At 63.7% G+C, this 12,077-nt stretch overlaps 1 protein-coding gene across 1 annotated transcript in view; it reads left to right on the forward strand.

Moving 5' to 3' along the window:
• LOC116813241 (SCO-spondin-like) overlaps nt 1-12,077 on the forward strand; it is a 58,441-nt gene that overhangs the window by 43,047 nt on the left and 3,317 nt on the right. Inside the window, 27 exon segments of the mRNA XM_058427842.1 lie at nt 334-464; nt 605-828; nt 1,160-1,196; nt 1,317-1,477; nt 1,978-2,187; nt 2,420-2,587; nt 3,354-3,485; nt 3,580-3,826; nt 4,103-4,255; nt 4,331-4,377; nt 4,569-4,913; nt 5,230-5,397; nt 6,037-6,167; nt 6,409-6,533; nt 6,769-6,815; nt 7,077-7,217; nt 7,220-7,351; nt 7,644-7,802; nt 7,954-8,070; nt 8,476-8,614; nt 8,749-8,951; nt 9,127-9,254; nt 9,356-9,498; nt 9,596-9,642; nt 10,445-10,662; nt 11,283-11,378; nt 11,581-11,641. Of these exon segments, the coding sequence (XP_058283825.1) occupies nt 334-464; nt 605-828; nt 1,160-1,196; nt 1,317-1,477; nt 1,978-2,187; nt 2,420-2,587; nt 3,354-3,485; nt 3,580-3,826; nt 4,103-4,255; nt 4,331-4,377; nt 4,569-4,913; nt 5,230-5,397; nt 6,037-6,167; nt 6,409-6,533; nt 6,769-6,815; nt 7,077-7,217; nt 7,220-7,351; nt 7,644-7,802; nt 7,954-8,070; nt 8,476-8,614; nt 8,749-8,951; nt 9,127-9,254; nt 9,356-9,498; nt 9,596-9,642; nt 10,445-10,662; nt 11,283-11,378; nt 11,581-11,641 (3,910 nt within the window).

The following is a 12,077-nucleotide window of genomic DNA, read 5'->3' on the forward strand; positions in this document are numbered from 1 at the left end:
CTAATGTCCCGTTTCCTGGCTGAGGCTCTTTCTGCCCCCTTCATCGTGTGTGAGCCTGGGAGGGCCTGTGTTGGTGCCTCCTTGTGTCCTGCTGGGCGCTCTTCGTGGGGAAGCCAGCTCAGGCCAAGCCCTGGCCAAGCCCCTCTCGTGGTGCGCTCATGCCTCTGATGGGGGTGAACAGCCCTCTGCTCTTGGAAATGCTTTCCTGGAGCCTGGAGCCCTCTTCCGGGTGCTCACACTGTCCCTCCCCAAGTCTCTCCAGGGGATGTGCACAGCCCCGGGTGGGTGGCTGGCCTGTGCTGTGATGCTGCCTCCTCTGCCCCACTCTCCCAGGAGTGCCCTTGTGTGCTGACAGCCTGGCTGCTGCAGGAGCTGGGAGCCACCATAGGTGACCCTGGTCAGCCCCTCAGGCCTAGAGATGAGCTGGGCTCGGGCCAGACACTTCATACAAGCTGTGGCAACTGGTGAGGGGGATGGTGAGGGTGGGGACTGGGCTGGGGAGGGTCAAGGAGATTTTCAGTGGAGGGAGGGGTTAGAGGGTACCAGGAACCCCAGTCTACCCTCTGACCCCACCTGGGCTGGGCTAACCTGGCTGTTCCCCCAGCTCCTGTGCACACGGGAAGCTGTCTTGCTCCCTGGAGGACTGCTTCGAGGCCGATGGTGGTTTCGGTCCCTGGAGCCCGTGGGGCCCGTGCTCCCGCTCCTGTGGTGGGCTGGGCACCCGTACCCGCAGCCGCCAGTGTGTGCTCACCATGCCCACCCCCAGTGGTCAGGGCTGCCGTGGGCCCCGCCAGGACCTCGAGTACTGCCCCAGCCCAGACTGCCCTGGTAAGGACAGCAGGAAGGTGGTGGGCAGGGCTGTGGTCAGGATGGCACTGGACACACATCTAGGAGGCCTTATTGGAGGAGGCAGTATCTGAGGGGTTTTGAGGGAGGGAGGGAACTTTGACCAGCATTGGAAGGAAAGGAACGGCTTGAGTAAAGGCCTTGATCCTGCAAGGAAGTGCTGTGCTTGGGGCCTGGGTGTCCACAGGAGCTCAAGCTGAGGAGGGCTGGACTAGATAGCCGTGAGCCCGCAGTGCCAGCTGCCAGCCTTAGGCGTGGTCCCAGTGTGCTGTGAGTACCAAAACATTTCTGAGTGGGGTTTCCTTTGGCACAGGGGCTGAAGGGTCCACGGTGGAGCCAGTGCAAATCCTTTCCTCTGCCTGGCTCTGTGGGGACAACCCAGGACACCTCCCCCCCCCCCCCTCCCCCCCCTCCCCCAGAGGCTGAAGCTCAAGGCCGACTCATCACAAGGCACCCTCCCCACTCCCTCCCCCAGCTGGCTGGGGCCCGTGGTCCTCCTGGTCCCCCTGCTCCAGAAGCTGCACGGACCCCGCTCGCCCTGCATGGCGCAGCCGCACCCGCCTCTGCCTGGCTAACTGCACCATGGGGGACCCATTACAGGAGCGCCCCTGCAACCTGCCCTCATGCACAGGTGCACCTTCCAGCCTCAACCTCTGATCCCAGCCACCACCCTCAGACAACTCATTTTAACCCCCAATTCCCAATATCTAATACTCCTCAAGTAATCATTGGTTTCTTTGAAATGACATCTCATTTCAAATCAGTGTCTGACTCCGGGCTCTGGATCCTCTTTGCCAACCCCAGCAGCTGCTGGGGAGCCCAACTTCCAGCACATCCCTTGTTCTCTGGTGTGTGTGCTGAACTCTCCACCCCCTCCAAGGTCCCACCCAAATCCCTCCGCAGCCCTGTGAGTCTGGGATTACTGTCCCTGATGAGAAAAGGGGATAGTGAGGCCCAGCTGTCAAAGCCACACAGCAGTCAGTGTCAGATCCAGAATGAGAGCCCAGAACTCTGGACGAGGCCACTGCTGGCCTGGGTGGTGGAGGTCCACCCTTAAGCTGGGAGCAGAGAGGAAAGGCTGGGCAGGTGCCATGCAGCCGGGACTGGCTCCAGCTCCGCTTTGTGTCACAGAGCTGCCCGTGTGCCCTGGCCCTGGCTGTGGGGCTGGGAACTGTTCCTGGACCTCCTCGGCCCCGTGGGAACCTTGCTCCCGCAGCTGCGGGGTGGGCCAGCAGCGCCGCCTGCGGGCATACCATCCCCCTGGGCCCGGCGGGCACTGGTGCCCCGACATCCTTACTGCCTACCAAGAGCGCCGCTTCTGCAACCTGCGAGCCTGTCCAGGTGAGGCAGCTGGGGGAGACCAGGGCGTGCCCCAGGCCCTGCCCCTGAAGGCCCCGTCCCTGAAGGCCCCGTCCCTGAAGGCCCCTGGCATCAGTGCCCCCTCCCAGGCATCCAGCCTACCTGAGTGTGGCACTTCTGTCTCTCGCACCAGACCCTGACCCAGGCTCGCGGGATAGGTGGGGGCCCCCTGCCTGAGCCGACCCCTCAGGTGGCCGTTCTCTTTCCCACACAGTGCCCGGGGGCTGGTCACACTGGAGTCCCTGGTCCTGGTGTGACCGCAGCTGTGGGGGAGGCCAATCCCTGAGAAGCCGCAGCTGCTCAAGCCCCCCATCCAAGAACGGGGGTGCCCCCTGCGCTGGGGAGCGGCACCAGGCCCGCCTCTGCAATCCCATGCCTTGTGGTATGGCAATGGTGACAGTCCTGTCCTACCCCTATTGGGCTCCACTCTGCATGGGGCCCGGCTGCTACCTCATGGGCCAGTTTGGAAACTGAGCCCTCTGGGGTGGATGGCTGGGCCTGGCATTGGGCAAGGGTACCCTGAGTATGTCTGTCGTCTGTGCCAAGGCCCAAGGATCCACCCCGGCCACCCCAACCCACAGGAGAGCTCCTCCTTTCAGCTTTCCCACCCCCGAGGTGGGAAAGAGCCACCAGCCCTGTCACGATTTTTGGAGGCTTCGACAGTGGCACTGTTAGGAGCGAGTGTGGCACTTGTGGGTGGTGGATGGAGCCAGTGGCTGTAGCTGAGCCTGTGCCTCCTCCCGTCACCCCCAGGCTTCAGCTCCTTCTTTAATTGGCTCTCACCAGCCCCATGGCGTGGGCTCCCCCAGGGCTCCCCTCCTCTATCCCCACCCATCCTCTGGGTGGACACAAAAGAGGCTCCAGGTGACATTATTGGCTTTTGAGACCCACAGATTTAGTCCAGCTCCACAAACATTTACTGGGTACCAGGGTAGGTGCTGAGAACTCACAGGAGGTGAGAGGAACTCACTGTCTACCTAGAATGTCCCAATCCCAGAGTCTTCCCGAGTCTCCCGTGTTTCAGTGGGCACCAGCATGGGGGATGGGATGGGTCCCGTAGCTTTATGGAGGTAGGGAGTCCTCGGTAGGGCAGAGGGAGAGTTTCTGAGTCCTGGGCCCTCCTGACTCTGGGCCCCCAATCTGCTCAGAGGCTGGCTGCCCAGCAGGCATGGAGGTGGTCACCTGTGCCAACCGCTGCCCCCGCCGCTGCTCAGACCTCCAGGAGGGAATTGTGTGTCAGGATGACCAGGTCTGCCAGAAGGGCTGCCGCTGCCCAAAGGGTAGGTGCTGCCCTGTCCTTCAGGAGTGTCAGGGTGGCTGAGTGGGAAGGTGTGGGTGGGGCCAGGGGTGCAAGCTCCAGCTCTTGCCCCACAGGGTCCCTGGAGCAGGATGGCGGCTGCGTGCCAGTTGGGCACTGTGACTGCACCGATGCCCAGGGCCACAGCTGGGCCCCGGGGAGCCAGCACCAGGATGCCTGCAACAACTGCTCATGCCAAGCTGGTCAGCTCTCCTGCACGGCTCAGCCCTGCCCACCTCCCACCCACTGTGCCTGGAGCCGCTGGTCGGCCTGGAGTCCCTGCAGCCACTCATGCGGGCCCGGAGGGCAGCAGAGCCGCTTCCGGTATGGGGCTGGCAGGGCTAGATGTCCCTTCTGCCACCCAGGGCCTCACTCTGCAAGGCGCAGTCTCTCCCTTCTGACAGAGTTCCTGGGTCCTGCTCTCACCAGCGACAGCACCACCCCAGGCCCTGGGCCAGCTCTGTCCCTGGTTACCCTGGCTTTTCCTCAGCTACCCCCATGCCCACCCTGAGGTGTCCCACCAGGGTGTCTCACCAGGAGACAGAGAAGTGATGAGGGGCCTGGGCCATCTCTCACCTCCTCTGCCCTGGCCCCACCCAGGTCCTCCACATCCGGCTCGTGGGCCCCAGAGTGTCGGGAGGAGCAGTCCCAGAGCCAGCCCTGCCCTCAGCCCTCGTGCCCACCCCTGTGCCTGCAAGGCACTCGCTCCCGCACCCTGGGGGACAGCTGGCTGCAGGGGGAGTGCCAGCAGTGGTGAGTGCAGGGCAGGGAGGGGGGCTGGGACTGCCCTGCTGGAGAGCAGAGTCCTGAGTCCCGGCTCTTTCCCAGCTCCTGCACCCCGGAGGGTGTGATCTGCGAAGACACAGAGTGTGCAGGTCTGGGCTGCCTCCGGATCCCCGCCTCAGCCGCCCTTCTGGCCTCATGCCTTGCCCGCCATGTGCTCTGTGTCTCATTTATCTCCCACCTTACTTAACTGCCACTCCCTGGGCCACCATGCAGGTCCCGACCCAGTCCTCTGGCCTTTGCTCCCTCCGCCTCCTCTGACCTCACCTGTGCCCTCCCACAGTGCCTGAGGCTTGGACGCTGTGGTCCTCCTGGTCCGACTGCCCTGTCTCCTGTGGAGGTGGAAACCAGGTCCGAACCCGGGCCTGCAGGGCCGCAGCCCCTCACCACAGGAGCCCACTCTGCCTGGGTCCTGACACCCAGACCCAGCCCTGTGGGCAGCAGCCTTGCCCAGGGCTGCTGGAGGCCTGCTCCTGGGGCCCGTGGGGGCCCTGTTCCCGCAGCTGCGGCCCGGGCCTGGCCTCTCGCTCTGGGTCCTGCCCCTGCCTGATGGCCAAGGCCGACCCCACCTGCAACGGCACCTTCCTCCACCTGGACACCCAGGGCTGCTACCTAGGGCCCTGCCCGGGTGAGTGTGCAGGGGAAGTGAAATCACCTCTCTACTTTTCCTACCTTGGGAGATTCAGAAAATAAATATGTTCCTAGTTCCCGGATGATCCCTTCAAATAAGCCTGCCCTGTCTCTGCCCCCACGTTTTGCTCAGTTCCTTTCCTCTGCCCACCATCTCTTCCCTTGGGGCCCTCCTTGTAGGGTGAGAGGGCGTCCAGCCAGCCGGGCCTTTCAGGCCCCGCTTGCCTGTTTCCTGTGCAGGGTCTCGGCAGGGCTGGGGTGAGAGGGAGGGCAGGCAGGGGAGAGGCGGGCTGACACACCCCTCCGGTCCCTAGAGGAGTGTGTGTGGAGCAGCTGGAGCAGCTGGACGCGCTGCTCTTGCCGGGTGCTGGTGCAGCAGCGCTACCGACACCAGGGCCCAGCGTCCCCAGGGGCCAGGGCAGACGCCCCCTGCACGCGGCTGGATGGCCACTTCCGGCCTTGCCTTATCAGCAACTGCTCTGGTGAGGCTCCAGGAGCAAGAAACCAGGGAGCTGAGCAGGGCAGCAGCCACCAAGGGTCCCTGCTCCCCTCACGGCCAATGTAGTGCCCCCAAGACCTCAGAGCAGCTGCCTGCGCCCGTGCCTGCCCTCAAACTGAGCCACTCCCCTGTTCCCCGCAGATACTCCCTTGTCACAGCTGTGCCCCCAATCCCTCACCACAATTTGTCCACCCTGCAGCTGCCGGCCCGCCTGTGGCCTTGGCCCATGTAGCTGCCCTCTAGGAGGGTGCCTTGCCCAGCTCCTGCTGCGGCTGCCCTCCATCTCTGCCCCTCTGTCTCCCATCTGCCAATTTCTGGAGCACCTGCCAGGCCCCTCACTCCTGCAGCCCCCTCCTCAGCTGCCTCCTCCAGGCATCTTCCTGGCTCTCCAAGGCCCAACCCATCCTGATCCTTCCCTGGAGGTGCCCACAGGTGCTGAGTGGATGCCAGATGGGAGACACTGGTCTGTTCTAACTTGTGTAGGGTGGGCATCTTGTACTCTTGCCAGGTGACCCCAAGGGGCCTCAGAACCATGCAGCATGTGCTCTGGGCTTTGGGAGTGGTGTCTCTGGGCTGTTCCCCCACCAGCCTGCCTCTCCCCGATCTCCCCGATCTCCCCCAGAGGACAGCTGCACGCCTCCCTTTGAGTTCCATGCCTGCGGCTCCCCCTGTGCTGGGCTCTGTGCCACACACCTGAGCCATCAGCTCTGCCAGGACCTGCCACCCTGCCAGCCGGGCTGCTACTGTCCCAAGGTGAGAGCTGGGAGCTGGAGCAACTTCCGAGGACAAGGGGGTCCTCTGCCCATACTCCCGCTCCTCCTTCTCTCTGTGATGTCCATGGCGGCCCCACCTCCTTCAAACCCCTTGGAACTCGGTGCCTCCTCCCAGCTTGCCGTTCACTCAGCATCATGCATATGCAGCTGCTGCAGGTGGGGCACAGTGCTGGGTGCTGGAATGACACGATGATCACTGCCCCATCTCTCCTTCCACCCAGGGGCTGCTGGAGCAGGCTGGGGGCTGCATTCCCCCGGAGCAGTGTAACTGCTGGCATACCTCAGCAGCGGGAGCCGGGATGACCCTGGCCCCTGGGGACCGCCTGCAGCTGGGCTGTAAGGAGTGGTGAGTGATGGTGGAAGGGAGACAGAGGGCTGGGGCCAGGGAATAGGGCAGGGAGGCCTGGGGGGCCCAGTCCAGCCTCAGGACAGAGGACCCTGAGATGGCAGAGTTTGCAGCTCCCTCATCTTGCCCCACATGTGCCTAGGGCTCAGGTTACCCTTGCATGACCGCCCCACCCCCTGAGGTCCTGGGCTGGGCCCTGCCTCCCTTAGTCTACCCTGACCACCCCCTCCCGCAGCGAATGCCGGCATGGGGAGCTGCACTGCACCAGCCAGGGCTGCCAAGGTAACCTTGACCTATGGAGACAACTGTCCCCATTGCTTGGGACTTGGGGGGTTTCTGGGATGCAGAACTTTCAGTGCTAAGACGGGGACAGTCCCAGGCAAACTGGGATGGTGGGTCACCTTACCCTGCCCCCACACCACCCTCAGCCTTCCTGTTTCCAGCACTTCCTGGTCATGACCCTGAGCCCCTCCTGCCTGTCCACCAGGGTCTCTGGGCCGGGGGGCGGTCACTGGGAAGGGCACCCATACCCTGCCCTTCCAGGTCTTCTGCCTCTGAGTGAGTGGTCCGAGTGGTCGCCCTGTGGGCCCTGCCTGCCGCCCAGCGCCCTGGCCCCTGCCTCCAGGACTGCCCTAGAGGAGCGCTGGCTCCGAGACCCAACCGGCCTCTCCCCTACCTCGGCCCCGCTGCTTCAGAGCAGCACCGCCACCAGCTCTGTCTGGATCCTGCGACAGGGAGGCCCTGGACTGGAGCCCCTCACCTCTGCACTGCGCCCCTCAGCTAGCAGCGCCTCTGCCCTGACCCTGGAGCCTGCCCTGGTAATGGGGAGAGGCAGAGGCCACGGGACAGGAGGGGCCTGGAGTGCAGGTTGGGGGGACCTGGCCAGGAGGGGCTAGGCTATAGAGCACATTGACCTGCTACCCCTCCTGCTTGTCTCTAGGGCCTGCAGGATTTGAAGCTGGGGGTGGGGTCCAGGCAGCAGCTAGAAAGAGAAGCAGGAGAGCCTAGAGGGCGTTAAGGCCTGCCAGAGCGTTGGCAACGACAGAGCTCAAGGCTTGAGGGGGAGGCAGGAGGTGGGCCTGGGTACTGACTCCATCGTACCTTCCCCAGACTCATGCCAGTGGAGTCTGTGGGGGCCATGGAGCCCCTGCCAGGTGCCCTGCAGTGGGGGGTTCAGGCTACGCTGGAGAGAGGCAGAGGTCCCCCCTGGAGGAGGCTGCCGGGGGCCATGGGCTCAGACAGAAAGCTGCAACAGAGGGCCCTGCCCAGGTAACTCCCATCCCCGCATCCAGAGGAGAGCCTGGGACAGGAACATCGGAGACCAAACCTGAGGGGAGAGTTGGCTCTGCCCCAGAGCTGTGCAGTGGAAGCGGGGGCCCAAGAGTGTCCCCAACACAGACCCCTATCATCTGGTCATCAGGCGAGAGCTGCGAGGCCCAAGACACTGTATTCACCCTGGACTGTGCCAACCAGTGCCCACGCAGCTGTGTCGACCTCTGGGACCGTGTTCAGTGTCTGCAGGGACCCTGCCGCCCAGGTGGCCAGCAGGCCCCACCACCTGGCTGGGAGCTCCAGGAAAGCCTGGGCCTCCCCCAGCTGCCTCCTGCCCCCAGAGAGTGTGTGATCTCGGGCAGGGGTGGGGGAAGTTCAGATTGCTGGGTCATGAGTGACGGGGCAGGAAAGCGGTCACTTTCAGCAGCCAGCTCTGAGTCCTGCAAGGAGTGAGGGTCACTCAGGGCCACTGTTCCATGTGGATGCTCAGGTGGCCATCGGGGTTACTGGGTGGTGCCCGCACAGGCTGGAGCAGCCCCTTCCTGTGATGGGCAGTGGGAGATACTGTGGAAACCAGGCTTTGGACTCCATCTGGTTGTGGGGGAGGATCCATTGTGTGAGCCCTGCCCAAGCACCCAATCTCGTTCCGCCTCTTTACCCACACCCCTAGGCTGCCGCTGTCCCCCTGGCCAGCTGGTCCAGGATGGGCGCTGTGTGCCGATCTCCTCTTGCCGCTGTGGCCTCCCCAGTGCCAATGCCTCTTGGGAGCTGGCCCCGGCCCAGGTGGTGCAGCTGGACTGCCAAAACTGGTATGGCTGCAGCCACGCCGGGGCTAAGGGAGCTTTGGGTGGAGGCATGGGCAGGTCAGCCTTCGTCAGCATTGTTGGGGAGTGAGGGTCCTGTTCACCCTGACTGGAGCCCTTTGTGCTTACCCCGTCCACAGCACCTGTGTCAATGGGTCCCTGGTGTGCCCACACCAGGAGTGTCCAGTCCTTGGGCCTTGGTCAGCCTGGAGCAGTTGCTCGGCCCCCTGTGGTGGGGGCACTATGGAGCGACATCGGAGCTGCGAGGGGGGTCCTGGGGTGGCACCATGCCAGGCCCAGGACACAGAGCAATGGCAGGAGTGTAACCTGCAGCCCTGCCCTGGTGAGTTACCCCCTGGGTGGCAGGTGACTGACCCCCTCCATTGCTGCTGAGCCCAGGCCCTGCCCCAGCTGTTGGGGGTAGGTGTGGGGAGAGGAGGTCAGACCCGGAGCAGCTCCCACCCCGGGAATGGAGATGCTGGGTCCCTCCCATCTCCCTGCCTGTGTGCTCCCCACAGAGTGCCCCCCTGGCCAGGTGCTTAGCGCCTGTGCCACCTCATGCCCGCGCCTCTGCTGGCATCTGCAGCCTGGTGCCATCTGTGTGCAGGAGCCCTGCCAGCCTGGCTGTGGCTGCCCTGGAGGGCAGGTGGGTACTGGGTGCTGTGTCCTGACTCCCTGTGGGGGAAGCCAGCAGGTGGGGAGGGAAGAGGCGGTGGTCTGAGTGTCACTGAGCCTGCCCTGCTGCAGCTGCTTCACAATGGCACGTGTGTGCCTCCCGCTGCCTGCCCCTGCACCCAGCGTCCTCTGCCCTGGGGCCTCACCCTGACCCTGGAAGAGCAGGCCCAGGAGCTGCCCCCAGGGACTGTGCTCATCCGGAACTGCACCCGCTGGTGAGGGCCTGGCCCTGGGGTGGGGAGCAGGGATGAGGAAGGGTGGGGAGGAGGACGTGGACATGGGAGGCATCTGAGTCTGCTTCTGTCTTCCCAGTGTCTGCCACGGTGGAGCCTTCAGCTGCTCCCTCGTTGACTGTCAGGGTGAGATGTGGCTGTCCATGCCCTGCTGCACCTCCAAAGTCAAGGCCCGGGACTGGCACCGAGGAGAGAAGGGCCCTGCTCACAGACTAGACAGAGCTTCAGGAAGCCCTCCCCTGTCTGTCCACACTGACCTCTTTCTAACTGGAGACCCAGCACCCCCTGCCCAGGGCTCCCTGGGCACTCAGTGTGGTCTGCCTCACTTGTTGGGGGCATTCCCTAGCACACAGTATACACAGAGCCAGGGCTGTGATCCCAGGAAGTGGAAGGTTCTTTCCCTGCCAGTGAGGAAACTGAGGTCTGGAGGGGTGAGCGGAAATGAGAGGCCTGGCCTGGCAGCCCCCGGGCAGGTAGCATTTGCCCTGTGCAGTGCAGTGTTACCCCCATCTGATCAAGACCAAGGGCCCACCCACCGTGTTCCCAGCTCTGCCACACTGGGCTCTGTGAGTGCAGACATGCAGCACGGCCAGCCTCTGGGCAGACCACCCCCCAGAACAGGCAGAGACAGGGCACAGTCTCTAGGTCTCTGACAGGCAGGTAGCACCCCAGAGGGTGAGACATCAGTGCTGAGAATAGAGAGGCCGGGTGGACAGGATTGGTCAGGGAGGCTTTTCTGAAGGAGGTGAGACCTGGCCTGGGTCCAGCTAGTGTTTGGGTGGGTGGATAAGATCAGGAGGTGTGGTTGGAGGCTGCTGCGGCTGAGAAGGCAGGACGGGGACATGCGGGTGCTCAGCTTGGGAGGGGCGGAATAGAGGCTGGATCCAGGGCTGACCGGAAAGCTGGGTTGGATGGTCTTCCCTGGCAGAGTGCCCCCCTGGGGAAATGTGGCAGCAGGTGGCCCCGGGGGAGCTGGGGCTCTGTGAGCAGACGTGCCAGGAGATGAACGCCACAGAGACCCAGAGTAACTGCAGTTCAGCTCGAGCCTCAGGCTGCGTGTGCCAGCCTGGGCACTTCCGCAGCCAGGCAGGCCCCTGCGTCCCCGAAGACCACTGCGAGTGCTGGCACCTCGGGCATCCCCACCTGGTGAGGCACCGAACCCCCTCTGCTACCACCCACCCATTCCTGACCCCAAGCCTCCCCATCTGTCTGTAACTCCACTGGCTCCTCCCCCTACTCCAGGCCCTGCAGCAGCTGGCAGGGCTCCGCTCTCCCCCGGGACAGTCTCTGGCCCCAACAGTTCATCTTCCTCCTGGGTCTTTTGTTGCCTGACTCCATCCAAGCCCATTGCCCCGGCTAGGCACTCACAGGCTGGGCTTGGGGATCAGGGATACTACTATAGAAAAGTCTACAAGTTGGAGCCGGGCACAGTGGCTCATGCCTGTAATCCCAGCACTTTGGGAGGCCGAGGTAGGCAGATCATGAGGTCAAGAGATCAAGACCATTCTGGCCAACATAGTGAAACCCCATCTCTACTAAAAATACAAACATTAGCTGAGATTGGTGGTGTGTGCCTGTAGTCCCAGCTACTCGGGAGGCTGAGGCAGGAGAATCACTTGAACTGGGGAGGTGGAGGAGGTTGCAGTGAGCTGAGATTGCGCCACTGCACTCCAGCCTGGCGATAGAGTGAGACTCCGTCTCAAAAAACAAAACAAAACAAAACAAATCTACAAGACCAAGAGGAGGCTCTCCCCTACTCTCCCCAGCCTGGATCTGAATGGCAGGAGGCCTGTGAGAGCTGCCTCTGCCTCAGTGGGAGGCCTGTCTGCACCCAGCGCTGCTCCCCACTCACCTGTGCTCAGGTACTCCCTGCAGCCCTGCTACTCTCTGGGGTGGTTCCCCCCTCACCTGTGCTCAGGTACCCCCTGCAGCCCTACTACCCTCCCTGGTTCCTCAGGCTCCTTCCTGGGACCCTCCTCCGAGGTTGGTCTTAGGGTCTCTGAGGGGGGAGGGCGGGCCAGGCTCCAGGTGTCAAGACCACCTTGGGACTCTCTCCCTCTGCAGGGCGAGGAGATGGTGCTGGAGCCAGGGAGCTGCTGTCCCTCTTGCCGCAGGGAGGCTCCGGGTATGGAGGGAACCTGGCTGCATTGTTGGGTGCCTCTCCCTGGTCTACACCCTTCTCCCCTGACGCCCCACACCTGGCCTTTTCAGCCTGGCAGGTGCCTGCCTCCCCCAGGCCGACTCACCATGGGGATTTGAGGAGTGAAGACCCCAGCACATATCATAGCGCCTGGCCACCTCGCCCCACACGCCCCCCTCAGACCCAGGCACTGCCCCTCTTCCCACAGTCCCCTCAGTCCCCTCAGTCCCCTCCACCTCCTGTGTCCTCTCCTCAGTCCCCTCCACCTCCTGTGTCCCCTCCTCAGTCCCCTCCACAGTCCCTCAGTCCCCTCCACCTCCTGTGTCCCCTCCTCAGTCCCCTCCACCTCCTGTGTCCCCTCCACAGTCCCTCAGTCCCCTCCACCTCCTGTGTCCCCTCCACAGTCCCTCAGTCCCCTCCA

This window comes from Hylobates moloch, unplaced genomic scaffold (genome assembly GCF_009828535.3).
Source record: "Hylobates moloch isolate HMO894 unplaced genomic scaffold, HMol_V3 SCAFFOLD_1, whole genome shotgun sequence".
NCBI classification, from domain to species: Eukaryota; Metazoa; Chordata; class Mammalia; order Primates; family Hylobatidae; genus Hylobates; species Hylobates moloch.